This window comes from Alligator sinensis, unplaced genomic scaffold, assembly GCF_000455745.1.
Source record: "Alligator sinensis unplaced genomic scaffold, ASM45574v1 scaffold918_1, whole genome shotgun sequence".
NCBI classification, from domain to species: Eukaryota; Metazoa; Chordata; order Crocodylia; family Alligatoridae; genus Alligator; species Alligator sinensis.
In genome coordinates this window covers 785,027-812,512 of record NW_005842676.1, presented here as the reverse complement: position 1 = coordinate 812,512, position 27,486 = coordinate 785,027, and the positions used below count along the sequence as shown (strand labels likewise).

Genomic DNA, 27,486 nt, shown 5'->3' with positions numbered 1-27,486 from the left:
ACATTTGGCCCTGCTCCTGAGTTGTTGTTTTTTTAATGACATTGTCGGTAAGCATCAATATCTATCTATCTGTCTGTTTTGCAGTATTTTTTAAAGATTATTTCAGATGATAGTTTGAGTGAGTAGAGTTGAAGTATTCAGATTTGTAGGGGGAGCATCTGGAATACCTTTTCTCTGTGTTTTCTCTCTTCCAGAAATTGGTGATCATGACATCTGAAGGGCTAGCCTGACACTGTTAATCTTATTACAACTTAGAGAGCTTGAGGAAGGCCTTCAGAAGCATGAGAATTTGATAGTATTTAACAGGACTGTGTGAAATTTCACCAAGTGTTTCATTTCAAAGATATTCCGATGCATTTCAAGCTCAAAACAGTGAAATTGAAATGAAACAAAAAGCATTGAAACAGCTTTGAAACAAAATGAGGGCACTTGAAACATTTCGCAAGTTTCAAAATGTTTTGAGATTTGAAGTAGCCCGATGGCAGCAGGCAGGGGAGAATCAGGGCTGCCCTCCACTCGGCTCCACCAGCCCCATGTAGCTCAGCCCAGTGGGGAGCACAGCCCTGGCACTCCCCCCTCCCGCCTCCAGGCTGTGCTCCATGGGGTTGGCGGAGCCGATTGGAGGGCAGCGCTGGGTCTGCCTGCTTCCCATCACTGGGCTGCACTCTGATCAGCTCTGCCAACCCCATGGAGCTTAGCCCAGCAGCAAGAGGCAGAGCACAGCATTGGCTCTGTCTGCCTCTCACTGCCAGGCTGCGCTCCATGGGGCTGGTGGAGCTGATCAGAGTGCAGCACCAGCTCTGTCCACCTCCCACCACTGGGCTGAGCTCTATGGAGCCCGGTGCTGGGTGCGGGCTGTGCCCAGTGCCAGTCCCAGGCAGCAGCAGCCTCCTGTCATCTGGTGCAGATCTGGGGGCCCACAATCAGTGTCACCGTGCAGCCTGCCCTAGGGTGTGAGCCCCCAGATCTGTGCCCCAAATGAGAGGAGGCTCAGGCTGTTTCTCCCACCTGGGACTGGCACTTGGTGCGGACTATGCCCAGCACCAGACAAGATTGCTGCTGCTGCAGCCTGAGCCTCCTCTCATTTGGGGCACAGATCTGGGGGCTCACACCCTAGGGCAGGCTGCACGGTGACACTGATTGTGGGCCCCCAGATCTGCACCAGATGACAGGAGGCTGCTGCTGCCTGGGACAGGTGGCAGCAGCAATTTTCTCGGTCCCAGGTGGCAGGGCAGCCTCCTCTCATCTGGGATGCAGATCTGGAGGCCCGCACCCCTGGGAACAGTCCAGCATAGCCCTGCAGCCCTCCCAGGGGTGCGGGCCCCTGGATCTGCACCTGAATGACAGGAGACTGCCATTGCTGCCTGTGGCCAGCTGCAGCACCTGTCTTCTCTGGCGCTAGATATGGGCTGCGCCCAGTGCCAGTTCCAGGTAGCGGCAGCTGCCTCCTGTCATCTGGCACAGATCCAAGGCCCACACCCCTGGAAGGAGTCCAGCACAGCCCCGCAGCCCTCCTGGGGGTGCGACCCCCGGATCTGTATGCTGGATGACAGGAGGCTGCCGCTGCTGCCAAATTTTGTTTTCAAGACTTTGAGGTGCAATTTCTGAGAAACCTCTGCACCTATCTCCTTGAAACTAGGCAGGCGTCATGCCCTCAGAAGGGGTTACTATCCCTGCAATTTGCATCTGAATCAGGCAACAAATGACAATGTTTTAGGCATTTTCATGATTCCCATTATAGTCTATGGGTGAAATGCCGAAACAGCAAAACAGTTTCAATGAAACAAAATGGTACAGTGCTTCGAAATGAAACAAAATGGCAAAATGAAACACTGTCCCTTTGAAACGGTGAAATGGACATCAAAATGAAATGATGTTGTTTTGCAATCTACTTTGGCTGGAACAGCTGCAAGTAAGGTCAAATAGATATTTTCTTGGGAAGTTGTTTTAAAATAGTGTAGTCTTTCTCAAGGGAATTCCTTTTCACATCAGGAATGTTGCACAAGTGAGAACATGAGGGTTTAGGACCATATTTGTGTGTCTACACACAAATACAGCTGCCATGTAAAATAACCATTTCACACATGCCCACCCAAGGAAATCTAAACTTTTCAAAATTCAAGACAGATCTCCTGAATAATGGCTCGGCAGAGATCCACTGAGTGGCCATACTTCATGATTTTGTTTTGTTTTAAGAGGCATCACCTGTTCCAGCAGTATTCTCCAGTATTGGTACAAGTAATAGCTAGGAAACAAGTAGGCTCTTTCAAATAAAAGAAACTTGTGTGACCATAATAGATATCTTAGACTACTGGCTCCAAAGGTTTCTTAATAGCAAGTTACACGTTAAGTTGAGAGGTGTTCCCACACTTGTTCCTTGCAGACTGATATTTAAAGCACCTTATTCACTGGTACTGATTGGTACACCACCCCTGAACATTTCAATAACAGACTGAGAAACAGAGACCCCAGGAGAGTTAATTTTTAAAAGTATGCAAGTGGTTTGAACTCACAGGAGTGCATGTTTACATTTCTAAATGTAAGCTAGGAGCCTACATTTTACTGTTTTTCAATAAGACTTACCATTTCAAACCAGGTTTGAACATGAGACGTTAGGTAAAAATGTTCTTGTAGGTGCTTTTAAGAACAAGCGGATACTGAACTGACCATTACCAATTATTCCTGTAGATTTGAATTGAGGTGCAGGGATCAGTAGGAAGAGGTTTGATTTCTCTGTTTCTGTTCATATAGTATCTATTCCACTGTCACTTCTATCCATCTAGAACCTTTCACAGACCCAAATATTATTTGACAATAAATAAAACTGCTGTTAAGGGTTATTATTCAAATCACCCTCAAGAAAATAACTGAAATGTGACAGTAAAGACCACAAGACAAATCATTCAGTGGAACTATTACTGATGAAGGACAATCTGTTCAAAAGTAAACAGTTTGCAGACAGTACAGGTTAGACAGACTGAGTAGCTTCCTCACCATTTAAGTAAATCGTTCAAGTTTCTTGTTAGGAGTTAAAGTTGTACCATATGCACACACTACTCATACGAAATAGCCCATGGGTGTTCTGAAGAGGCAATAGATTTTGCTCCAGATGTTGTCATTTGGAGTTAAGTCAAAGTCTTGTCCTTGTGTCTTTATTCTGTTCTTTTCAGTGGTTCTTCTTTCAATTAGTATCACCAAGATTAAATGTCAAGTAATATTATTGAGCAGATAAAGCTTGTCATGTTTACTCACATACACTACAGAACAGGTATGGAATCCACTGCTTCGTACAGTCAGAAACTGAGTGAAGTAAAATGTATACAAGCACGTGCTTCTCATTTATAGCACAAAAGGATACCAATTCTTTACTCATCCTGAAGTAATTTTAACTGGTGGTGCAGAACATTCTTAAGCATTCTTCTAGGAAGATAGCCCTCAAGATGGAAAGCTAGATTGTACATTGGTATTTGCAAATGATCTATGCTTCAGTGAAGCATATAGAAACAAAACTTTTTTTGGTATAGTGAGCAGGAAGAAACACTGACTCAGAGACATACCCCGAGGAAATAAATGATCATACAGGGAAAATTAGAGTAAGAGATGGGCTTTTTCTTATTCTTTTGAAAAGTACATAACATGCTGTACTCAGGCATTTTGACAAGACCAAAGGAGGTCCAGTCCTTGAAACAAAAACAGAAGTTTGGAGTAATCTGGTTTAACTAATATAAGCAAAACTTTTCTCAATATCCTATATGCAGCCTGTGACTAAAACAGCCTTCCTAGTGCACACAGAGTGAGTCAAATCTTCAGCTGGTGGACTCTGACATCACTCAAATGGCCAATCTTCTTTAAACATCTACTATTGACTTATCAAATAGTTGATCATAATTACAGCTTAGCCCAAAAGCTGTGCTTTACAATGTAATGCATAGCCACTTGTAATTAATTATGTTTAATCTCATTTTCATCAAACGTTTTTCATCAAACATCACCTCAAAGCAATCACCCCAGTATTCTAATATGTAAAAAATACTTTCATTATGTTTATTATAAAAATATAAATGTTTCCACTACAAATCATTTTACATTAGTAAGAGGCCATCTACAATTGCACAACATATAAACTAAATGAGTAAGTAATGTTTTGAAATACAAGTTAAAGTAAATACATATTGCCAATCAAATCACATCTATACATTGCTTATTGAATGCTAAGTAACAGCACAAAACTATATATGTTAACAGAAATAAATAATATATGTAAACTATATTTAAAGATACAGAAACCAATAATATGGTACATAATTTTGTGAATAGTTGCATTTTGTTTGATGTAAATAACCAATGCACGTCCTGTACAGGAGGATGGCCACAAGAATTCTAGTACCTCTACTCCACATTTAAGAATTGTACACGGTTATGTTTACATATGTACAGGGGGTAAGGGGAGTGTGGGATATTTGCAATAGAGGCCACTTACTTATAGTACAAATAACATTTTGAAAGGGAGAAAAAGCTAAGTCGGTTTATAAATTCTCTATTTATAACTGCAAAGAAAAGCAAAAATGGATTTCCTACTTCCCAAGAACAAGTGATATTAATTGCAAAGAGTGGGCATGTTCAGAATGGTGTGCAAGAGGATGGCAGTATACAGACAGTATGCAAGTGGTACAAGGTTTTAAGTCTCAGTCAAAAATGTCATTAAAGAACAGTTGTCTTGTTTTTGGAATCATCTAAAACATTCCTCCCTGAATGAGGTGGAGGAGAAATAGCTATAGAAATACTATGTGAAAACATAAAAAAGATGTTTCGTACACGTGACCAAACAGGATTTTAGTGGATTATGTTCACTAAGAACAATGTCTGAACTGGGATCTCATTCTCAAATCCAAGTGGAAGAAAGATTTTGAACATACTTAAGCAAGCTGAACTTGGCATTTGCGCTTTCTGATTCTGGTATTTCACCACACACCACTTAAGCTACAAAAGGCATAACAAATGGTACATAAGTGCTTTGTTTTTATTGTCTGCCCTTTTCTCTGTTTTTAGGTCAAATTAAGTTGAAACCACTTCACTGTTCTTTCCAAATATATTATCCAGTGAGCACATTTCAAAACAGATTCTTCTGAGCATGCTCACTGTCAAGATTTACTGGAAAGGCAAGTTATAATGTATGCCTTTATTTAGCAACAAGTGATCAGTGTATTCTCTTTACACTGTTCAAGGTTTGAATCTTGAGTTGAGAAGCTGATTCAGCCTAGTGTGTTGTAAAAGCTCAGCCTTGCCTTTGACCATATCCCTCACATTGCTGTGTACTTCAAGAAAACCAAACATACATCTGATAGCTGACCTAGCAGAGCACACAGTAATCTGTGTCATCTATAGTCCTTCCTCTTTAAGATTCTTTTTGTGTTCTTCTGTTTGTATTTACAAGAACTCAGTGTTATTTGGGCGAATCTACTCTAGGACTGGTGAAGAGTGTAACATTCAAGTCATTGCTAACACAAAGGGTCAGCTCTAATAAAACACAGGGACCATCTTTTAGGTACCATGGGTCCAAACCTTCCCCAAAAAGTATGTAGGACCCTAAATATTGGCATAATATTTAGGACATCGACTTCACTTGGAGTTTAGATGCCTAAATAGAACCTAAGTAGGACCTCAGGCAACTTCTGTATCTGTCCCCTTGCTCCTGAATGGAGTTCAAAACCACATGCTATGTGCCTCCGACCGGAGAGAGGGCTTGGTGCATAAGAATTTGGTTCAAAATGGCAAGGACACTGAACATGGAGCCACCACAGGGTAAAACGTCCAGCATGCAGCTGCCTTGAGTGAGCCAACAAGGCAAGGGTAAGACAGAGGGGAGTTGTCAATCCTTTCCTTCAGGAATCCTTATTCAGGGATGTCCCCCGGCAAGACCCATAGCTCTGAGCTCCTTCCTAAAGAAAGGCACTCCCTATCAAAATACTTAGCAGGGATTACTCTTTTCTTTAAAAAACATGACAACTGCCTTTTCCTTATCCTCCTCCAGCCAGGTTTTAAAAGAAAAATAGCAGTTGCAACTCCTGTTGGGCAGAGCCCAATTCTGTGAGCTTGTGTTCAGTGTTCTCTAGGAATGCCTACTGGGTTGAGCTCTGGCCACCGATAAGGCTTCTTAACATGCCGACATGTGAGCAAGGCACTGAGCTGCTCAGCGAATTTGGGGAGATCCTGAACATGCGTGGAGGCACAGCTCTAGAGCCTGGGAAACCTGAAAGCAAAAGGTAAAGTGCCTATGGAATTTGGATGACTACAGGGTTAGGCAGTAGCTTGCAGAGGTGTTCAGGATGGAAGTTTGGGACAAGGCTGCCTAAATTTCACACAAGTCTGACTGTAGGTGCTAAAGTCCCTTTTTAAAAATCTGCCCCTGCATCACCATGCTAGTATAATGACCAGGCCTGTATACATGCACAGCCCTCCACTGCCAGCTAATCATGCACATGCAGCAAGCTTGAACCTTCAGCTCCAGAAATAGACCTTTCCCAAGCAAACTTATGATGGAGCTCCAACAAGAGAAGAAACAATTCTGCCCCACTTAGGTTGAGATGTCACAACTTTCTCTGCAAATCACACTATTGAAACCAATCATTTATATTGATGGCAAATCAGTCCTCTGGGAAGTCAAAGAAAGAAACTTGCCTGCTGTTGATTTAGAGAACAACACGCATGTTGTCCACATACATTTCTGCCAGTATATTACCCTAGGTTAAAAGTGTAACGCAGCTGTTTACTGTAAATGGATGGAATGCAGCAACTCCAGACAGGTCATTTAGAACAAGAGCTGGAAAAAGACTTTTTCTTTCTTTTCTTTTGTATTTGAAACATGTTATACAAAAAATCTAGTAAGTAACACATCATCAAACAATTTTTCAGGTTAAACCAATGAAGTTTTACAAGATTTGGCACTTGGCAATAAGAAATCTAAGATATTTCACCATAATTATTAACAATACTGGGGAAAAGAAATATACATTAAAAAAATTAAGCCTTTCTTGTTTGGAACGAGAACACAATCAGGAGAGTTAACATAATGGCAAAAATCATTTGTGAACTGACTCTAAAGTGATTACTGATTCTGTATTCCAGTTGAAATAGAATATTACAAGGATAATATTGTAACTATGGCCAGATAAGTCTGAGGTATAATCCTCTATTTTGCTTGATTTTAAAGAAATAAAGTACCTGCTACAGATCTCTTCTGTGTATAAAAATACTGCAAGTTTTTTTTATTTTTTATTTTCTTGTTGCTGCTGTTGATCAAACACAACCCTGTGTGTTCATGGTTCTTCATGGTATTCAGTCAGTTAATGTTCAAATGGCTCTAGGTTTTAGTTTCACTGTTTTACTTGGAAAGAATTTTACATATTTTTTTTTCCCTTTTCAAATTTATTATACGGATTAACAGTCAATTATCATAGGGGAAGAAAAGCACCCACCCTTTAGGACTAATAGAAAAAAAAGTTCGCTCCTATATTTAAGGCATTTGTACTCAATATTTGAGTGTCTTAGTGGGCTAGAAATTTCCACCAATATTCCCAGCACTGTTGTGAGAACGCCTTTAAATCCTGCAGTTTCTTCAGCCATCACCATTTGCCCTTTGAAGCAACTTCTCTCTGTTTCTGTCCTGAGCAACATCATTTTGGTACCTTACACGGGAACTGGGCTGTTCTTTGTATGAGTTTCTAGAGTTTTAATACTGCTAATAATCTTCTTTTGAGGCCCAACAACTGTAACACCAACCTTCTTCATGTCACTGAAAGAAAGAGAACACAGGCTCAGTGAGTACAGGACACATTACCTCTGTATTTCGTATCACAGAAGCTTTCAACCTGAAAGTCAGGAATAGATATTAATGGGTAGTGATCACCCTGCCCTTTCTAGGTTGCTAAATTGGAAGACCTTTCCAGGATAAGTTTCTAAAACTGAACTGAGACAGGTATTTGGGTTGGAAAGAAATGAAAAGCACTCTCATAGAATAAAGCAAAAATACTACAGTCTCCCAAAGTTTGGAAGAAGACGAGTTTTCACTGAACTTGTTCTGCTATACTGAACACCAGAAAAAGATTGCCAGAAAGTAAAGACAGAAAAACAGCACAGTGTAGAAGCACTGATAGAAGCAGGTTATCAGGGAACTGGGACCACTTAGATTTTTATTTTTTACTTCTGTACCAGTAAATCGTGCTGTGACTTTGGAGAAGTCATCAAGCTTCTTTCATACTTCAGTTACCCCAGTCAGCCTGATTTCTTTACCCTGGACTGACCCTGCCATCTTGCATTACTTAGCAGGCTCTTAACAGTTACCCTTTCATAACTTTGGCACTGGCACCGAAACAATAGCAAAGTGGTTATACTTGCAGGGTCTCCTGTGTTTTTGTTGAGCCCCAGCTCAAGTCTGGTATCGTGCCCGGTATGCAAAGGCCAATAAAGATATCGGGGGTGAAAGTATAAAGAAGATTTATTGCCAGCAATAAAAGGTGCAAGCGGAATAATTTCACGTAACAAGCACACAGATTTCTAATTCTAAGCATCTTTTATACAGGGGTTTTGGACCTACACAAGCATCCTTGTTTGCTAATTGGTTATAAAGGAGTGACGCAAGGAGTTCTTTACTGAGCATGTCTCTATACCTGTGTTTTAGCTATGTATCTCATTTACATATATGTATGTTTCATAAGCATACTTTCTCCCCACCTAGGGGTGTGATTTTTAGTATTTTAATGAGCTCTTTGACCCAGTCCTCTGATTTTGCTTTTGTTTTCAAGCCTCCTTTATCTAAGATTGTCTCCTCCTTATCATTGCGGATGGGCATTTGTCACATAACATTCACTTTTGCTTGGGCTTTGCATAGTAGTTTCTAGGTCAAACCTCACATTTTCACCTTCTGTTTCTCCAGACAGTCCACTCTCTTTATTGGGTGTACTGGAAATGTGGTTTCACACTTCTGCTGTAGCTAATTAACCATTAGTCCACAGGAAATTGGCCATTACCTGAGCGTTTTTGCAATGTCTCCCAAGGCTAATTGCCATAATAAGACATTATCAACCTTTTTTTACAGTTGCAATAACATACTAATTGACTGTATCAATGTGTTTTACTCTTTTTACTGCAGCTATTGGTTACTTATTCTCTGTCACGTATCTGTAACCAATTTACAGCAATGAGGATTCAAGATTTTCTATTACAGTATATTTGTAATTATCCAATACCTCATCAGGTGCAGAGACACTACTATACCAGTCTTTACCAAAAGGATAAAGATGGGTCAGATTTAAGTTTTAATAAACAAATTCATTTTTCAATGGGAAGCATGAACCCTTGGTATTAAGTATATCAACTCTTTCCTTAAAATGCCAGCAGCAAATGACTCAGATGAACTACCAACCTAAGCAAGATTTTTTCCCCTTTAAACAGTGGTGCTTAACCTCCAGCCTGTGGAGCCATGTCATCTGGCTCATGAGCTCTCCCTACGTCCAGAAATTTGGCACCAGTAGTGTGATGGCAGTCAACACTGTCACCACCCCACCACCAACTTCCAGGGTCCATAGGCTCAATGACATGGCCCTGTGTGCCAGATAGGGTCGATGCATGGATTTGGGGCCCAATCCAGCATGCACAGAGATGGAGCTGGGGTCACAGGCCTGATTTGGTGTGCATGGGACCAGGGGTTTGGGGCTGTGGCGGATGGCTCAACCTGTCATGCAGAGGGTGGGGGCAGGAGGCCTGATCCAGTGCTTGAGGGGCTGGGATCTGGGCAGCAGGCCCAATCTGGCACATACAGGTCCAGGGCAGAGGGATATGGCACATATGCCACATGCCAATCCTACACTGAATCTGGTCTGCAGACCTAGGGGTGCACCTAGAAGGGGTGCAGTGGTGTTACTATGCCCCCTTTTGATTGGATCGCACCACAGGGGCCTCTGGGGACTTGTTTAAGCCCCTAAAGCAAGTGAAAATCCTGCCTCCTTTTCTCTCCTAGTTGCCTCTGTTGCTTTCCCATGGGCTGGGCTCAGCTGAGGACATGAAGGTTGGGTGGGGGGAAAATCTCCTTTCTTGTGCCTGCTCTAAGAGAACCAGGCAGGGAGGAAGAGCTACTCTCCTGCCGTGCTGTGGCCATTGCCCCAGTCCCCAGCTGAACCCAGCCCTGACACAGCAGGGAGGCAGGAACAATTCTGGTGCTTCCCCTACCCCCAGGACAGCAGGGAAAGCAACACTGGCTGGGGGGGGGGAGGGAAAGGGAGGGAGGAATTTTTTCACTGCTTTAGGTTCTCTGGAAAGTCCCTGAAGGCTCCCAAGGGTGGTCTTCCTTCATTGGTGGGAGGAGAGGAGGCTGGAAGCAGGGAGCACAGCCACCACTGCAGTATGGGTTGTTGCTCCTGCACCTCCCTTTGGGAGAAAAATGGATCCACCCCTGCACAAACTGATCCCATACACCAGATCTAACCCATTGGACTGACCCTGTACCACTCATCCAGCCCACAGCTCAGAAAGGTTGGTCACAACTATCTTTAAAAAACAATAGAAATTAAAGTAGATTAGGAGGACTGTAGTACTTTTCATGATTTAGGCCTAATGGAGAATATTCTCTTCTATATTTTCTTTTTCACTTATGTAACTATGTCTCATGAGTGTTAATGAGAATTAGGCATACACATCAGATTTTTAACAGAGGATGACACAGCTATGGGAAGATTACTTGCAAAAGGATTTAAAAATTGATATTTCTCCTTCCCATTTCCATAAGTACAAAAAGTACGGTGTGAAAATTAAGATTCCAAACCTGCCTCCATTTACTTCATTGGCTCCTTGATTGGGATCTCAGTGTTTGTTCCTGGAGAACTGGATTACAAAGCCATTGAATGGAGCTGGCGAGGAATTACCCCCAGTGAAGAGTTAGCATCCTGCTCCAATTACAAATGGCATATGTGGCAGTGCCTGAACAGATTGAGAGTGGGTCTCAAAAGATGTAACTTTCTAATTAAATCATGGGGCCTCTATGCAATTGACCAATGTATTTGTCAGGAGAAGCAAACTGTGAATCATTTCATAGATTTCATAGACATTAGGGCTGGAAGGGACCTTGCAAGATCATGTGGTCCAGCCCAGAGGGCAGGAAGTCTGCTGGGGTCAAATGGCCCCAACAAGATAATCATCCAAATGCATCTTGAAACTGCCCAGAGTAAGTGATTGCACCACTTTTGGGGACAATCTATTCCAGACTGTGGAGACTTGGACAGTAAAGAAATTCTTCCTTATGTCCAGTCTAAAATGGTCTTCCAGCAGTTTGTGACTATTGGACCTTGTTTTGCAAGGGAAGTCCTGGTGAGCAGATGTTCTCCCAGATCTTGATGTACTCCCCTGATATATTTATAGGCTGCCACCAAGTCCCCCCTGAGTCTATGCTTTTCCAAGCTGAAGAATCCCATGCCTCTCAGCCTCTCCCCATAAGGCTTGCTCTCTTGGCCTCTGATCATGCACGTGGCTCTTCTCTGGACTCTCTTGAGCTTCTCCATGTCCTTTTTAATGTGTGAAGCCCAGAACTGGATGAAGTACTCCAGCTGTGGCCTCACCAAGGCAAATAAAGTGGGAGGATAACATCTTGATTGAAATGCATTGGTAGATGCAAACCAGGGTTTTAATACTTTGTTGGCTGCGGCATTGCATCGGTGGCTTATATTCATCTCATGGTCAGTCATGACTCCCAAGTCTCTTCTGGATGTAGTGCTAGTGCGTGAGGCACTGCTGAGCCTATAGGTATGATGTGGAGAATTGCAGGAGGATTATGCATCACTGGCCTGCACCTGTAGGGAGTGGACCAGAAAAGCTAAGGCCGATACCAAGCTCAGGCTGGCTATACGATAAAAAGTCCTTCTTCAGATACATAGGAAGTCAAAAGAAAAATAAGGGCAACACTGTACCCCTGCTGAATCAAATGGGGCAGCTGACAACCGACACCCAGGAAAATGCTGATCTCCTCTATGATTACTTTGTGTTGGTTTTTCACCAGCCCAAGGGGATCACCCTGCCTGACAGGACACAGGACTACCAGGGTACGGGTGACCATAAGCCTACATTTGGCAAAGACCTTGTGAGGGAACACCTTGAGAGGCTGGCCATCCATAAATCAGTGGGCCCTAATAGACTGCACCCAAAAGTGCTAAAAGAGTTGGCCGACATCATAGCTTGACCATTGGTGTGAATACTGGAGAACTTGTGGTGCTCAGGAGAAGTTCCTGAAGACTGGAAGAGGGCCAATGTGGAGCCTATCTTCAAGAAAGAAATGAAGGAAGATCATGGGAACTACAGGCCAATCAGCTTGACCTCAATCTCTGGGAAGATTGTGGAAAAAATTATCAAAGAATTCATCAACAACAGGCTGACAGAAGGCGCCATTCTGAGAGACAGCCAACACGGCTTTGTTATGGGTAAGTCATGTCTGACCAACCTCATCGCCTGCTATGATCAGGTGACACATCACCTGGATGGGGGGGGGGGGGGGGGGTAGAGGGGGCAGAGGTTGATGCCATTTACTTGGATTTCAAAAAAGCCTTTGAGTTGATCTCTCATGATGTTCTCATGGCAAAACTAGGGAACTGCGGCCTTGACAACCTTATGTTCCGATGGCTGGGGAACCGGCTCTGTGGTTGGACCCAGAGAGTGATAGGGGATGGCATTGAGTCAGCATAGCATCTGGTGACCAGCGGCATCCCTCAGGGTTCAGTATTCAGACTAGTACTCTTTAATATATTCATTAATGATCTGGATTCGGGTGTCAGAAGCTGACTGGCTAAGTTTGCGGATGACACCAAACTATGGGGAAGTGCGGTTACTCTGGAGGATAGGCTGGGTATTCAGGCTGACCTGGATAGGCTCGTGAGGTGAGCAGATATAAACCTGATGACCTTCTGAGATGCTCTGTAACATCACAATGCACCCCACAAGATCTGGCAACATCAACACCACAATCAGTGGCCTGTGCAGAATATTGAGAACAGCCCATATAGAAAGGTTGGAGACATGATGATGAATTGGATTACAGTTTAAAAAAAAAATCCTTCAGCCTGTTTATCTATACTACCTTGGCTTTCAATGTTTTTACTCACTTCCTTGGAAAATGAAATCCCGCATCATGTCTGCACACTCTGCTCCTTCCTTTTAAATTTGTAATAATTTAATCAGGGAACAGAAACAACAGTGTGAACCAGCTCAAACATGGAGAGGGTGTTTTAAACTGATCCAATCTCACTGTTTCATGTGCACACTCTATCTCACAGTAAATAGAAGCTAAATCGTGGTGTTTTAGCAGGTCCTTCATTAGAAGTGGCTACATGGAGCAGCTGACACGCCTATGCGTGTTAAGACCTCCTCTCCTCCCACCCACCAATATAAAAGCAATTTATAATAGTATAAGCAGAATAATATAAAAGCACTGTAAATTGTTTCATCTGTTCACAGCCTGAGACTGTTCGTTGAGTGGGCCTAGGCACATGCCATTTGCAGACAATGGGGACACAGAAACACCAGAAACAACATTTCCAAGCACAGGAAGCCACTGCAAGAAAAAATGAGTTTCTGATGCTTTAGAACCATTATCAGCAACTTGAAGAGGTATCAAGATATTTGTTATGTAAGTCAGACACACTGGGGGCTAGACAAACAATGCTATTCAAATCATATTCTGAAATAAATTTGTTCTGCTGAAGAAGGGGAAGAAAATTTGCAGGAGTTATATAATCCTACTGAACTTGGGGACTCTGCACATTAAATGGATCAGTATCTCCACTGTTGTTAGAATTAAAATACTTCTCCTACAAGGGCATCACAAAAACTCCTGGGAAGTTAACAGAATAAACTGTTTGTAGGTCATATTCAGATACTGCTGCTTCATATGAGCAAGAGCAAATGTAAACCACGTGGGCAACACTTAAATCCTTAGAGGTGCCATTAAACAAAGTGATGATAGTGAAATGTTCTCCCTGTTGGCTCAGATTAAAGTTGTGATGAGAAGAGGTAAACATGCAGCAGTGCCTCTGAAGATAATGGGTTGATGTAGTAAACAGTGAAGAGTTTTTGAGACTACAAATACCCAGTTAAGGTTGCTGGGTATCAGAATTTTCTTTCAGTCTTGCCCAAAAAATGTGTTCTGGGTCTGGGCAATTAATACGATTGATGAGGAAGTGCAGTTAGTATAAAATCAGAACATGAGGATGGTGTGCAACATGGTGGTGTTCCCAAGTCTGTCACAAAGGCATATGTCAAGACCTGGGAAGCAGCTCAGTCCAGTAAAGGGCTTGAGAGATGACCTGAGAGAGGCACCTTCAGAGAGCAAAGAAATGGAGTAACTAGAAGAGTTCCTCTTGTGGTATGGTACTGAGTTCTTGAAGAATGATAAGTATCTTCAGAGATATGACCTGGGAGATATGACCCAATCTGACCCTGGATTCTGTTTAAACCAGGGAGTAAATACATACTGTGAGATAGTGGCAACCTTGGATTCCCCTGGAACAAGGGGAAAGGGAAGCAAAATGCATGCTGGAAGATGGAATAATCTGTGAAAACCTGCCATCAAGGGCATGTGTAGATGAAACAGGGGCCCTAAATTGAAGTGGTGGGTTTTTAAAAACACCACTTCAGTTTAAGGCCAATTAAATCCCCATGTTGTGCATACATACACGCAACTTACCTGCATCTCTGGCAGTGGGGAGGGGAGGGTGAGCTGCCAGTGGGTGGTGCAGTCCTTGGGCACCAGGGGGAGGCTGGTACTTTCCTTATCGGCAGTGGCAGGCCCCCCCCCAGGCGGTACCCGCCTGCAGGCACCTGGCTCGGGCAGTCCCAGGGGGCACTGCAGCCACGGAGGGAAGCACCGGGCCCCCATGCAGCTCAGGCAGGCAGGCAGGCTCCAGGGTGGGGGGGAAGAGAGGGGAAGATCAGGCTCACTGCTTTTATTGGGTGGAGCCTGTTTTCCCGGGCTGCTGCCAGGGTGCCTGCAGGGCTTCCTGCAGAGCCACAGAGCTGCACGCAGCCCAGTGCTTCACTCCACAGCTGTAGGGGAAGCAAACTAAAACTCCTCAGAGGAGTTTTAGTTTGCTGTGCCCCAAGTCATATAAGGCATATTACGCAGCTGACTTTCCTACAGAGACTGAAATTAATGTGCAAAGCACCGCCGTGGCGTGCAAACACCAGCAACATTAAAGTGGTGCAAAAGCATTTAGCCCACTTTAAAGTGTCATGCACACACTCCCCTCGTTTCATCTACACACAGCCCAAGATGCCATGCTGTATATTTACTTTACGGTTAAATGCTCATCTTTTAAAATATTTTCTTGCTTCTTCTCCAGGCTGGGAGAGGAGGATGTTAAGCTCTGCTTGGATATGCTGGAATTATTTTCTGTTGTGCTGCAATAAATCATTGGATTTCTATAAGCAATTATTCCCACGCATGGTCTGAATTGTAGTTTCAGGGCAGTTGCTGCCTGTGTTGTTTGGCTGTATAGTACTTAGTAAAACAGGCTTTGATCCCTGTTATCTCTAAGCGTAATAGGGAACAATTCATGGGCAGAAATATATTTACACAAAATATTCATGGCTTGAAAGAACCAAAAGAATAAAAGCAGTGCTTCGAGTGATCTCTCCTCAAAGGCAGTTTGGTGAACTGATACATTCAATGGAGAAACTGTTTGCTAGAATAGCTCTCACTGAGCTCTAGTAATAATTGGTATTGGTATTTTGCTCCCAGCAAAATATTTGAATAAAACTGAACTTTAAAATCCATGAAAACTTTTAAAACCATAACAGAAGTTTGTCAATGTCAAAGCTGTTCAAAGCTAGGTGCCTAAAGTCAGGTTCTTCAACAGAAATAGTTTAATTTTCAGAGATGCTGAGCAAACTCAGCAGTCATTAAAGCTGCACTAGTGACTTCACAGAAGTTAATCACATATGAAAACTCTGAACTTGCAGCTGGCATCCCATGGGAAGGCCTCCACTGACTTCATTTGGGTTCTGTGTGAGCACAGGAACCTGCTTGCAGAGAGGAAGTTGTGGGATTCTGCTATAGTAGGCACCTCTGCACCACACACAGAACAATAGTAGTTTTTTTCAGGTATATAATAATTAGATTGTGAACTTACATTTAAAACAGGCCTTTAAATACAAAAGTATTTTCAGCAGAAATCATGTTATAAGCACGATCAAACTTGTAATTTCTGATGCGTATTAAAGTACGTATATTTACACACACACACACATTTACTCAAATAGAAGATGACCTTGATTATAATATGACCACCCAATAATTAGATTCTATATATGGAAATATTTATGTTATAATTTTCCATGTACAGCATCTAATTATTAGAAGTTTGCCTTGAATTTATCCCCCTTCCACTCAGGGCCATCCCGGGGGGTGGGGGGAATTGGGGCAACTGCCCTGGGCCCCGTGTTTTGGGGAGCCCCATGGAGCTGGGCTGGCTTCACATCTGTCTGCTTGCCACCCCCTGCTGCGTCTGGACCCCACATAGACTGATTTGCCCTGGGCCCCTCACCCCGCTATGGTCATCTCTGGTCCCACTGCTATAAACGGGGAAAGTAAATTTGGGGAAGGGGGTCAGGTGGGCTCAGTACGGCTCAGTATGTGTGTTTATTCCAGATAACCCCCACAAAGGAGCCATGTGCTAATTAGCCCTCCACTCATGACTGGAACTGGGTGTTTTTGTCATAAGTCCTGGGATGTTCCAAAAGTCATATGCAAACAAGGCTCAGCTCCACTTCATCGAAGGTGGGGGCCACACTAATCATATGCAACAGGCTGAGAGAGGGGGTAACAAAGGGATTTTGTATGAATGGTTCAGGACCATGCTTAGTGATGTTTGCCAGCTATTCAAGGCTGGTAAAAGAACAGGAATAACTGGAAATGGGAAAGAAAGCTCATCTGTGGGAATGAAGAGGAAGTTGAAATGTATTCAGTGTAGTGGCTCTCCATGACTTAAAAAAAAGCTGGTGTTCAGGGGGACTGTATGCAGTGGGATTATCATTATTATTATTATCATTATTCAGATGGGCTGTACTAACCTGGTCTTGTGGTAGTACATTTGCCCAATATGGGACAAGTATTTTCCAGTCATGTTCAGTGTTGGCTGGCTGCATTTAATCAACTTCATAGTTGCTTTCCATTATTGAATATATGCTGCTTTTATCAGCAGTTTAATAATAGACAGTATATTTAATAATTTTTCCTTATATGCAAATTTAAGATGAAGAGCTTTCCCCACCCCCACCCCCATGCTGTGTGTGTGCGTGTGTGCATTTATGTGTACACACACACAAAATTATCAATGATACATCATTATACCAATGGCTTTAACTTACTCTGTGGAAATCTTGGCTATTGTGTCACATGAACTGTATTCCACACCCGTGAAAATGTCCTTGCAGTGTCCTGCCCGAATACCATTGAGCCAATCACCTGCTGTGCGGAAGGCGGATATATCAAGGTTGCTTTGGTCCAGTAGTAGATTTGATGGCCTGAAATAACAAGACAGCAAAAGCATGAGAACTAGGGTAAGCAAAGATACCCCTGGTGTCTATACCTAAGACTGGCATCATCAGGGGCTTCCAGATGACATGTGGCTTTCCTGTCCATGTCTGAAATTTGTCTACCACTGGGCACATCTACACATGCAATTAATGTACACAAATAAACACCAGAGCTTATTGCTCTGGATTTTTTGCTCCAGGGTTCACTGTTTGAATGTGCACCCAGGAGCAAAAAACTCTGGAGTATATTGCTCTGGAGTTGATTTGTGTACAGCACGTTTAGCTCAATAGGAGCAGCTCCAGCTGGCAACAACTCAGGGCTTATCCGACTGGGCACAATGTGCTGTGGAGGGGCTGGCTTGGGCACAAGGGTGCTTCAGAGTAGGGCTAGCTGGCTGGCATCCCTTGCATTGAAGCACCCTCATGCTCTAGCCAGCCAGGCAGCATTTACAAGTGTGCTGCTGCACATCAAAATACTCTAGAACAGGCTAGTACTTGTAAATTTTGAGCCTTAATAGAACTCATTGGCGACATGTAGGGGCTGCATAAGAAACCCCTGAGCTTGGTGGTGCACCCCCTGCAAAAAGATGCTGGTGACACTGCCAGTGGCGCCTGCAGGCAGTCGCTGCTTGCCACCACCCTTCCTTGCCACTGACACCACCAGTGGCGTCTGCGGGTGGTCCATAATCACCGCTGGCCACCGCCACCGGCAATGTCGGCAGGTGTTCGCCGACCACTGGTCAATGCTTGCCACCCCGTCCCCACTGCCGCCAGCGCCGCAGTCACCTGCGGGAGCTCCCCGCTTGCTGCCGCCATGCTCCCATCACTGACAGCACCGCCACCACCTGCAGGAGCTCACTCTGCCCCCCTCAGCCTCTGGGGGCATGCAGCATTCATGATTTTTCCCACTGCTCTCTGCATTTATTTGTGATTTCCCCCCCAAATGCCACCATTTAGAATTATCCCATAAGGCTGCAGCATTCCAATGCTTAGTATCTGTAAGTTAGTAAGTAAATACAAGTACTAGCCTGCTCCAGAATTTATTAGTTTTGTGAGCCCTAATAGGGGCACACATGTAGATACAGAGATGTTTACTGTGGAGCTAATTAGGCAGCTCTGTAGTAAATGTCTTGTGTAGATGCACTCACTGAGGTCTCATTTGCTCCAGCTGGCAGCTTTGAGAAAACTCCGTGTAATCATCTTGTTTATGGGCTCCAAACTATTCACCTCGTGCCTGTGGTTTAAATCCCTGAAGCATTCCCAATTCATGATAAATATTTTTACATTATTATTATGTTATTTAAACAGTTACAAAATTTAACTGAGTCTAACCACTAGATACTGATCATTGGAATGCTGCAGTTTTATGGGATAATTCTAGATGGTGGCATTTGGGGGGAAAGCACAGATAACTGCAGAGAGCATTGGGAAGAAACTGCAAGTTCCATTAAGGCTCAAAATCAGAAAATGAACTAGTGGAGCAATTACCATACCAACAAAAGGATTTTGCAACACAGAGATACAACCCAGAAATTGCTTTTAAGTTAAAACTCATTTTTCTTTCACCTTAGTGCTCACAAATGGTAGGTTGACCAAATCTTCCCTTCATCCATGAAACATAGGACAAGAACATCAGCCACGCAGACTTTCTCCCTTTCACTGCACTCCCTAGGTACCTTAGTCCAGCCCTATTGGGACTCTGCTGTAATGATGAGACACTATGTCAGTCTTCAAACTCTCATTCCTTCTCTGCTCTGAGGTACAAATTGGTCTTTCTGAATCAGACTTGAGACCACTAATTTGCTTCATTGTGGTTAATGTTCAAGCAAAGACTGGTAATGACAGGTACTAAAAGTCACTCACACCAAACATGAGTAAAATCATTGGTGAGCAAAAGGTTCTGTATTACATAAACAAACCACTGAACTATGATGAGCAGGAATTAGCGTAAAGGAGAGAACAGTATCCTTTCCAGCATGCAGCTAATACAATTGGTAATTCAGAAAGGCAGCCTGTTTTAATAGGATATGCAACAAATATAACCATTAGTGTGTGATCTAACTGGATCTCGAGCTAATTTTTTTCAATGACTTTAATGAGTCAAACAAAAATAACAACAACAAACTGGGGCACGATCTGTAATGAATATGTTTTCTTTTTTCTCTACAAAACTAACCCTGCATCCTACTGTGCCCCGCTCCCTTCTCCTCCAACTGTCTTGGGCTGAATGAAAGCTTTTATTTTATTCAAAACAAAACACTGCTCTTCAGTTTTGTGGGGTCTTATTTTTTAAAAAACCTGAATTAATTTAAGCAAATTTGGTCTTTAAAAGGTTGTTTTTAAAAAGGAAGATTGAAATGTTTTGTTTTCAAATATTGAAGTAAAATGTATTTTTCCATATTTTCTCAACACAAACTAATTACCAGATTCAACCTGAGATTGTGAATGCTTTCATTTGATCTGAAACTACACATTTTAGCAAGCCACATTTTTTCACAGTGTTCTTGTTCCTCCTCACCTTACATTTCATAAAGATGGAAAGAGCTTGTTTATATTTTGCTTGGTTTATTTTAACCATATTTCAATCTGTGTAGCTCCTAACAGGAGGCTGTGACTGGGTGAACAACAATTAGGAAGTAAATGTGCTTTTGCAAATAATATTTAGCCCCAAAGTGTGTTTTCCACATCAAGGAGGAGAATTGGATGACTCTTCTAGCTTCATCTGCCAGTGTCGCATGGTGGCTAATGTTTCTGCTCCCATACTGATCCAGCAGTTCAGATATACTTTGTGATGGGGTTCCTACTTTGCTAATACATTGTAATGTCTTACTTCAGTACACAGATGTGGACAGATGGCCAATAGTTACTAGCAGTTTCTTCTCTACATTGCTAAAAAGTCTCTGAACAGCCATGGAGTCACAATTTTCCTTCTTGTTGCAAGATATCTTAGCGTATGGCTGGCCAACATGTGCCAGGGGTGCCATAAGTGGCATGAGCAGTGTCTGTGGGGTAGGCAGCAGGTTGGGGAAGGGATAGGCAGCAGAGTGGCAGATCAGAGCAGGGAGTAGAAAGCAGAGCAGCAGATTGGGTAAGAGAAAGAGTTGGGAGTGGCACGTGGGAGAATGTGGGGTTAATTTGTGGCACACTTGCCAAAAAGGTTGGCCCCCGCCATTTTAACCCATGATAATTATTTTGATTTCTCAATGTTCAATACCAGCTTCCTCCCCAAATTGGTTACCTTGAGAGAATGTGAGTTACTATCCTTTGTTTTTAATTTGACAGCCACCCAGCTAATGCTGCTGGACAGCTTTATGGTACTAATTCAACAAAGCACATGTTTAACTTCAAGCACATGAGTAGCCTCAAAGTGCAACTGTGTCCTTAAAGTGAACCATGTGCTCAAGTGATTTTTCAAAGCATTATGGTGCAACTGACTGGAGAATAGGGGACACATGTAACCTGATCTCAGTTTTAGGAGTCACCAGAGAGCCTGTCTCAGAGAATGTAGCACTGCAAAGCCTAGTTTTAAAGAGTGGTGTGATGCAATAAACTGTTGCTTACAAAAGCTTATGCCTCTCTGAGCTAATCAATAATAGAGGTGCTCAGCCTTTTGGCCCTGTGGGTTGGATGAGTAGCACAGGGCTGGAACCTGCATGGGGTTAGTGCAGCAGGTGCCATGTGCCTGTATTTGTCACTGCACCACCTGAATCCAGCCCCACACCACTTGGATCAGATCTCGTGTGCCCCAGTTAGCATGCAGAGCCACACTATCCACCCACTGGACTCTCCATGAGTCCAGAAATTTGGCAGCTGGGGAGCAGCAATTAAGGCTGCCACCGCTCCCCCACCACCAAATTTTCAGACTCATGGCGGGCCCTGTGGACTGGATGACATGGTTCAACAGGTTAGGACCAGGCTTCCGACCAAGTGGTTGAGTACCCCTGATCTATAAGGTGTCACTCTGCCCTGCCTTCAGTTCCTTTGTTGTAAGAGATTGTTGCTAACGTTTTCAGTTGTGGTGTGAAAATTTACACAATCACTGAAGACCACTAGCTACGTACATGCATGCACAACTGCACATTAATCTAGGAATGTCTAAGCAACCAAGAACAAACTAATCCATCCAGACAGAAAGTGCTACTTGCTCTTTGCTGCAGGTTCCATAACACTGCCAAAGTTAACAGAAAACAATTGTTTCTATTGAATAACACTACAGATTTGCTTTTTGTGCTGCCTATAAGTTCTCATTAGGGTGGCCAGCTGCCTCCTTTGTGCATCTTTAAATCTAGTGCAGCTCGCCAGGGGGAGCCAGCTGCAGCACTGCAACCACATGTTGCGCCTGCCATCAGAATGCTCAGACCCGCTACATGCTGTAGAGGAATTTGCTTCACCCATCCAAGTCCACTGAAGACAGGAACAGAGGATGGTCAGACACAGGCCACACCATCTGCATTCACGTGGCTAGCTCTATCGAAGCTGTTGGAGCTTTGCTCTGGCTTCACTCCCTAAATCCCCTACTTTTGGTAGATTTCACTTTCCCATTCCCCCATCATATTTCCCCTGCAGAGAAAAGCTTAATTAATCTGCTCCATGCAGGTGAAGTGATGCAATTTAAAGATAATGATTATGCAGTACTTGTTACATAGATTTTTTATTATGGGATAAATTATCTGGATGGAAACGAATCACTACCATCACCCTCTAGCATTCTTCAGACAAAACCTGAAGAAAGTCCACAGACTAGAACAAGTATTAAAGAAAACTTTGTAAAGATTTCCAGGGGAACTCAGTGTTCAAATTCCATGGCAGAGGTGATATATTTTATTAGATCAACTAAATAGTTGCAAATACAGATTTTTTTTGCAACTATTTCGTTGGTCTAATAACAGATATCACCTCTGCCAAGAGTTCGGCATGGAATTTCACTAGAAGACATGTGCCAAACTCCTTTAGTTAATTTTGAAAATACTAGCCTATACTGCTTTGCCCTCTTAATGTAGCATCAAAATCAGAGGTGCTATCACAGCACCTTTTTGCAAACTTCTGCCCCAGTTAGGAACTAAGAAATATCAGATTTCTTATTCATGCTATTTGAACTTAATTTTTAGATTACAGAATCATGACTCAATTCAGATAAGCAGATCTGACTCAAACTGTGTGTTTTACCAGTGAGATTTTCCTGATGAATAGATTACCTCTTAAAAGACTTTTTAAGAATATAGGCTTTTAGAAGCTGTGGGTGAGTGTTTGATCACCACAGAAAAATCCAGATATCACCTAAAATGTATAACTCATTCTGTAGTATAATGAAGAATAGTATAACTAGAATGCTACCACAGAATAGTATAGTATAAAATAGAACAGCATAACTCCTTCGGTTCATGACTGTTTGGGTTTGGTACAAATCATTGATCCCAGGACTCACAATGGACAGGATTGCTTTCCTCATAAGATGCCTCATACACAGTTCTTGCTAGGTTCAAATCAGCAACCCGCCTAATGAAAAACTGGTGTACGTCTTTTTCAACTTGGATAATCCATTTTGCCTAGCCTTCCCCTCTTTGGAAGCCATCCAGTCCAAAAGCCTAGTGACTTGGGAGACAGCTGGGGCCAGGTCCTCAGCAGGTGTAAATCATTGCGATTCCACCACAATATAATGTTTTATACTGGCTGCAAAGCTGCCCCTCTGAGAACTCTCCTAGCTAGAAATGAAAGAAATGTCTGGATAGTGGGAGTGACCATGATGATGGATTAAGGAAATAAAAGTCGACAGTGAAAAAAACAATACAATAGACATGGAGGGACTGAGAAGTAATACTAAGGGAAACAAAAAGAGGTCTATAGGAAACAATATTCATACATGGCCCTTTAATGCTAGGTGCCTACATCATTGGCATTTTTCATGCCAAAAACAGCTGTAAGGCGCTCAGGTAAAATGCTTAACCATTAGATGCCCTATTTGACAATCAAATCCAGGCACGGCCAGTAGTAACCCAGTCGGCCTCTAGCTAACTACTGTTTGTTCCAGGAAGAGTCACATTTTTATTTATAGTTTTCTGGGTATAAAGTCTGGAATCCCAAGACAGTTCTTAAGACTATTTATGAAGTGTGCTTCGTGATAAACTAGGGAGAAGGTCCCCACCCCTCTTTGTTCAACTTAGCTTTGCTTTTAAACTTAACTCCCATTCAACAGAGCCTGGCTCAACAATCCCCTTACAGAATGAAAAATAATATTTAAAAAAAAGTATAAACAAGTTGAAAAAGAACAGGACACTGGGATTAGGAATTAGAGTGGCCCAGCAGAGCTTTTATGTTTATTACTTGGATCAAAGTATCACCAGAACCAAAAAATATGACCTAATTTTAATGTAAGTGACCTCAGCATAACCAGCACTGTAAAGTATCATTTTTCTCCTTGTAGGATTCCAAGCAAAAATTAGTTACTTTCCTCCTCAGAGAGGACATCTGGACAGTTTATCAATGGACAGGAATTTGTCTCTCACTGTGAAGAGTCTGTGATGTCTCCTCACACGCACCAAGGGAATGCTGGGCTTCCAGAGCATCTGCACACGTCGGCAATTTTTTTTTCCCTGTGACCCAGCCCCTAGACAGCAGGTCTGAACATGAAATTTATGGGCTGGGTGATGTGCGCCATGAGCTCACACTTTACTAGACAAATTAGATGGGTTGCAATCCGTGCAGCTGTAAACGATGTCCTGCAGGGTTCCACCTGATCTTTTACAGCTTTTCATAAATCAGTACCTACTAGCTTCAGAACAGAGTCATTAAAAAGAAATCATGGAAATTACATGTTTGCTCAGGGGAAGTAAAATAGAACATTTCCTGCTTTTTTTTTCTCCTCCCCCCCCCCAACTCTGTATTTTGCTCCCCTACCCCCAACCCCCACATTTTCAAGTTCTTATCCATCTATTGTCATGGAGAATATTTTCAGGGCCATTCATCTGTATAGTTCAGTATGGCTGGGGGGCCATATTTGCTGATGTGTGGCACTCCAAATCTATGTATGTTTATATCAATTTAAATATAGTGACAAATTCAGCAGCAAGATGCTTGAGTGCCTCTCTATAAAAAGTCCTGCTGCAATGAGCTTTCTGTGGACAGGCCCATTATGTTAACAGCTGGAATGAACTTTTATGTTGTGCACATAAGCAAGGAGAACTACGGTTTACTGTCATTAAGATAGATTTTGTCATGAAGCAAGGAACTTTCTGTCACAGCCCATCATGTCTAGAAAGAAATATAATGAGCAATAGAACTTCACCCCTGCTGATACAAACCTCTACTCTGGGTGTGCCAGCTGTCCACTGGGAAGGAGATAACTTAATTTGTAATATTCAGCTACCAAGACCACCAGGGGGATAATGCCCAGGCATTACCTCTGAATAAAAGGCAGTATTGTGCTGCTGAATAGAGGAATCCTGTACTTTACATCCTGGATTTCATGTTCTTTCTTCCTATCAATGCAATCTACTTCCTTATATCTGTAAAATCTCCTTTAAAAGAAATTACATACGCTTGTTGAAGCATGGGTTTATAAAGGGAGCAAAGTTTAACAAAAAAAGTTATTTCACATAGTAAGTTTTAGATACTATGACTGGACTTTGTAGATGTAAGCATTTCCTAAAAAAAAAGGTGGGGGTGGGTAACTGGGGCCCTCACCATATAGACTTGAATGAAAAATCTCTTGATGATTCAAGTAACCTCAAACGTTGAAATCCTGGACTAATGATAAGGTCAACACTGTTATCTCCAACTTTGTAAAAATGGAGTGCATGTGCAGTAATTTTAGGTTTATCTTTAACAGCAAATGAATTCATGAGTGTGCGTGCTTCCCGACAGGAGCTTAGTAAATAAATGACATACCGAGGAGATGTTAAGTCACTGTGTTTACTTTAATTATGCCTGGTCCTTGAGGACTAGACTCTTTGCACTTACAGCTATTTATGTCTGGTTTATACGGTCCCTGTAGTAAAATTAGTGATTTGGCTCTTAAAATAAAGTTCACCTCTCTGATTGGAATATTTGCTTCCCCCAGGTTTCATATCATATTTGCTCAGTTTGAGAGTCAGCCGTATTGTTGCTACTTTTTGTCTCTGAGTTCAAAAGTGGGTTTGAGAAATAAAGGCAGGCACTTTTTTTCTGCTTATATGATTCCCCAATTACAAAAAGCACAACAAACAAACAAACAAAAAACAGATTATAGGAGCAGCTAGTGGCTTCTCTCTAATGTTTGGACAAGTGTCCTCTTCTGGTTTTCTCTTTAGCAGGTTCATATATCTTGCTAGATCACACATCCTCACTGGTCAGATCTCTGTTGCCCATAGGTAAAAGAATATACAGGAAGTGCTAGCAGCTTTCCATTAGCGACTGTACAAAAGGCATTTTCATAGTTCCTGTGGAGTCTTCCAGGAACCTCCATTTTCTACCTAAGCAATTCTTTTTGCAGCCCCACAGCCTTCAGGTCAGCACCAAATCTACCACCATGACAATGTATTCAGCTCTAGGAAAGGTGGCCTGCTGCCAACTGACATACGTGCTGCAGACGCATCACAGCCTGCACCTTATCCAACAACTGCTCTAAAATAATTAGGTCCATCACTTCACTTCAGGTTCATTACTCTAGTTAGTTAAATACATCACTTATTCATTCAGCAGCTGAGCTCAAAAAACTTGGCGATAATTTTCTACCAAAATGTCCAAGAAACCTAGGAGGTGAGCAGAGCACATTGCTCTGTAATTTCTGCTTCTATTGCTAAAAGAAAAAACCTGAACTAAATAGTCTAGGAATTCTTGACCCACAAATGGGTGAATGGCTACTAAAGGACATATCCCAAAATCCATATGTCCACCAGCTGAAAGGTGATGGGAAAGATCTATAGATCATCATCTGGTACTTTCTGGATAGGGAAGGAGTTGAACTGCACTGTTAGCATTGCACGGTCTTTAAAAGTTTTACAGTCATCTGGAGCAGTCTCTATTTGTATGCTGCTGTTGTGATAAAGACATGCATCAAGACCTCCTGGTGCTGATTATTCCCTTCTAATCAGCTCTAGTGATGCCACATCTGAAGTACTGTGTTCAATTTTGGCCCCCCCACTACAAAAAGGATGTGCACAAATTGAAGAGAGTCCAGCAGAGGGCAAAAAAAAATGCTGAGGTTGCTGGGGGACACAACTTATGAGGAAAGACTGAGAGAACTGGGCTTGTTTAGTCTAGAGAAGAGGAGACTGAGAGGGGATTTAATAGCAGCCTTCAACTACCTGAAGCGGGGTTCAAAAGTGGATGGAGCTAAACTCTTCTCAGTGGTGACAGATGACAGAACAAGGAGCAATGGTCTCAAGTTGTGGCAAGGAAAGTTAGGTTAGCTATTAGAAAAAAAATTCTCAGTAGAAGGGTAGTAAGCACCTGAACAGGTTACCCAGAGAGGTGGTAGACTCTCCATCCTTGGAGGTTTTAAAGACCTGCCTAGACAAAGTTTTGCCTGGGATGGTCTAGTTGGGAATGGTCCTGCTTTGAGCAGGGGGCTGGACTAGATGACCTGCTGAGGTCCCTTCCAACCCTCATTTTCTATGATTCTATGATATGACCCTAATTTTAAATAGCTTTTTTTCAAACCTACTTACTTTATAGATCTATTTTAAGAGTGTTTTTCTTAATGTATTGACAACATAAACCTTTCCAACTTATTCTGAAGACATGCTCCATAACCTATGTGTACTCACCCTCTGAGTGGCTTTATTAACACAGAATCTTCTCATCCAACTTCTAAAGTTCCTCTCTCAGAGTCAGTCACCACACACATCAGTTCTTCTCTCAAGGAGCCACTTCCAGTCTCCACCATATTCGAACTAACGTAATGAGCCACATGCTTTTTTTAACAACATAACTAACAGTACT

General features: G+C 42.6%; 1 protein-coding gene across 1 annotated transcript in view; it reads right to left on the bottom strand.

Annotated features, from left to right (window-relative positions):
* Positions 1 to 4,082: 4,082 nt before the first annotated feature.
* EPHA3 (EPH receptor A3) overlaps positions 4,083 to 27,486 on the bottom strand; it is a 352,724-nt gene continuing 329,320 nt past the window's right edge. The window contains exons 16-17 of the mRNA XM_006033907.2: positions 17,401 to 17,556; positions 4,083 to 7,792 (exon numbers count right to left, since the gene is read on the bottom strand). Coding sequence (XP_006033969.1) covers positions 7,687 to 7,792; positions 17,401 to 17,556 — 262 coding nt within the window. The 3' untranslated portion in view covers positions 4,083 to 7,686. The remainder of the gene's footprint in view (positions 7,793 to 17,400; positions 17,557 to 27,486) is intronic.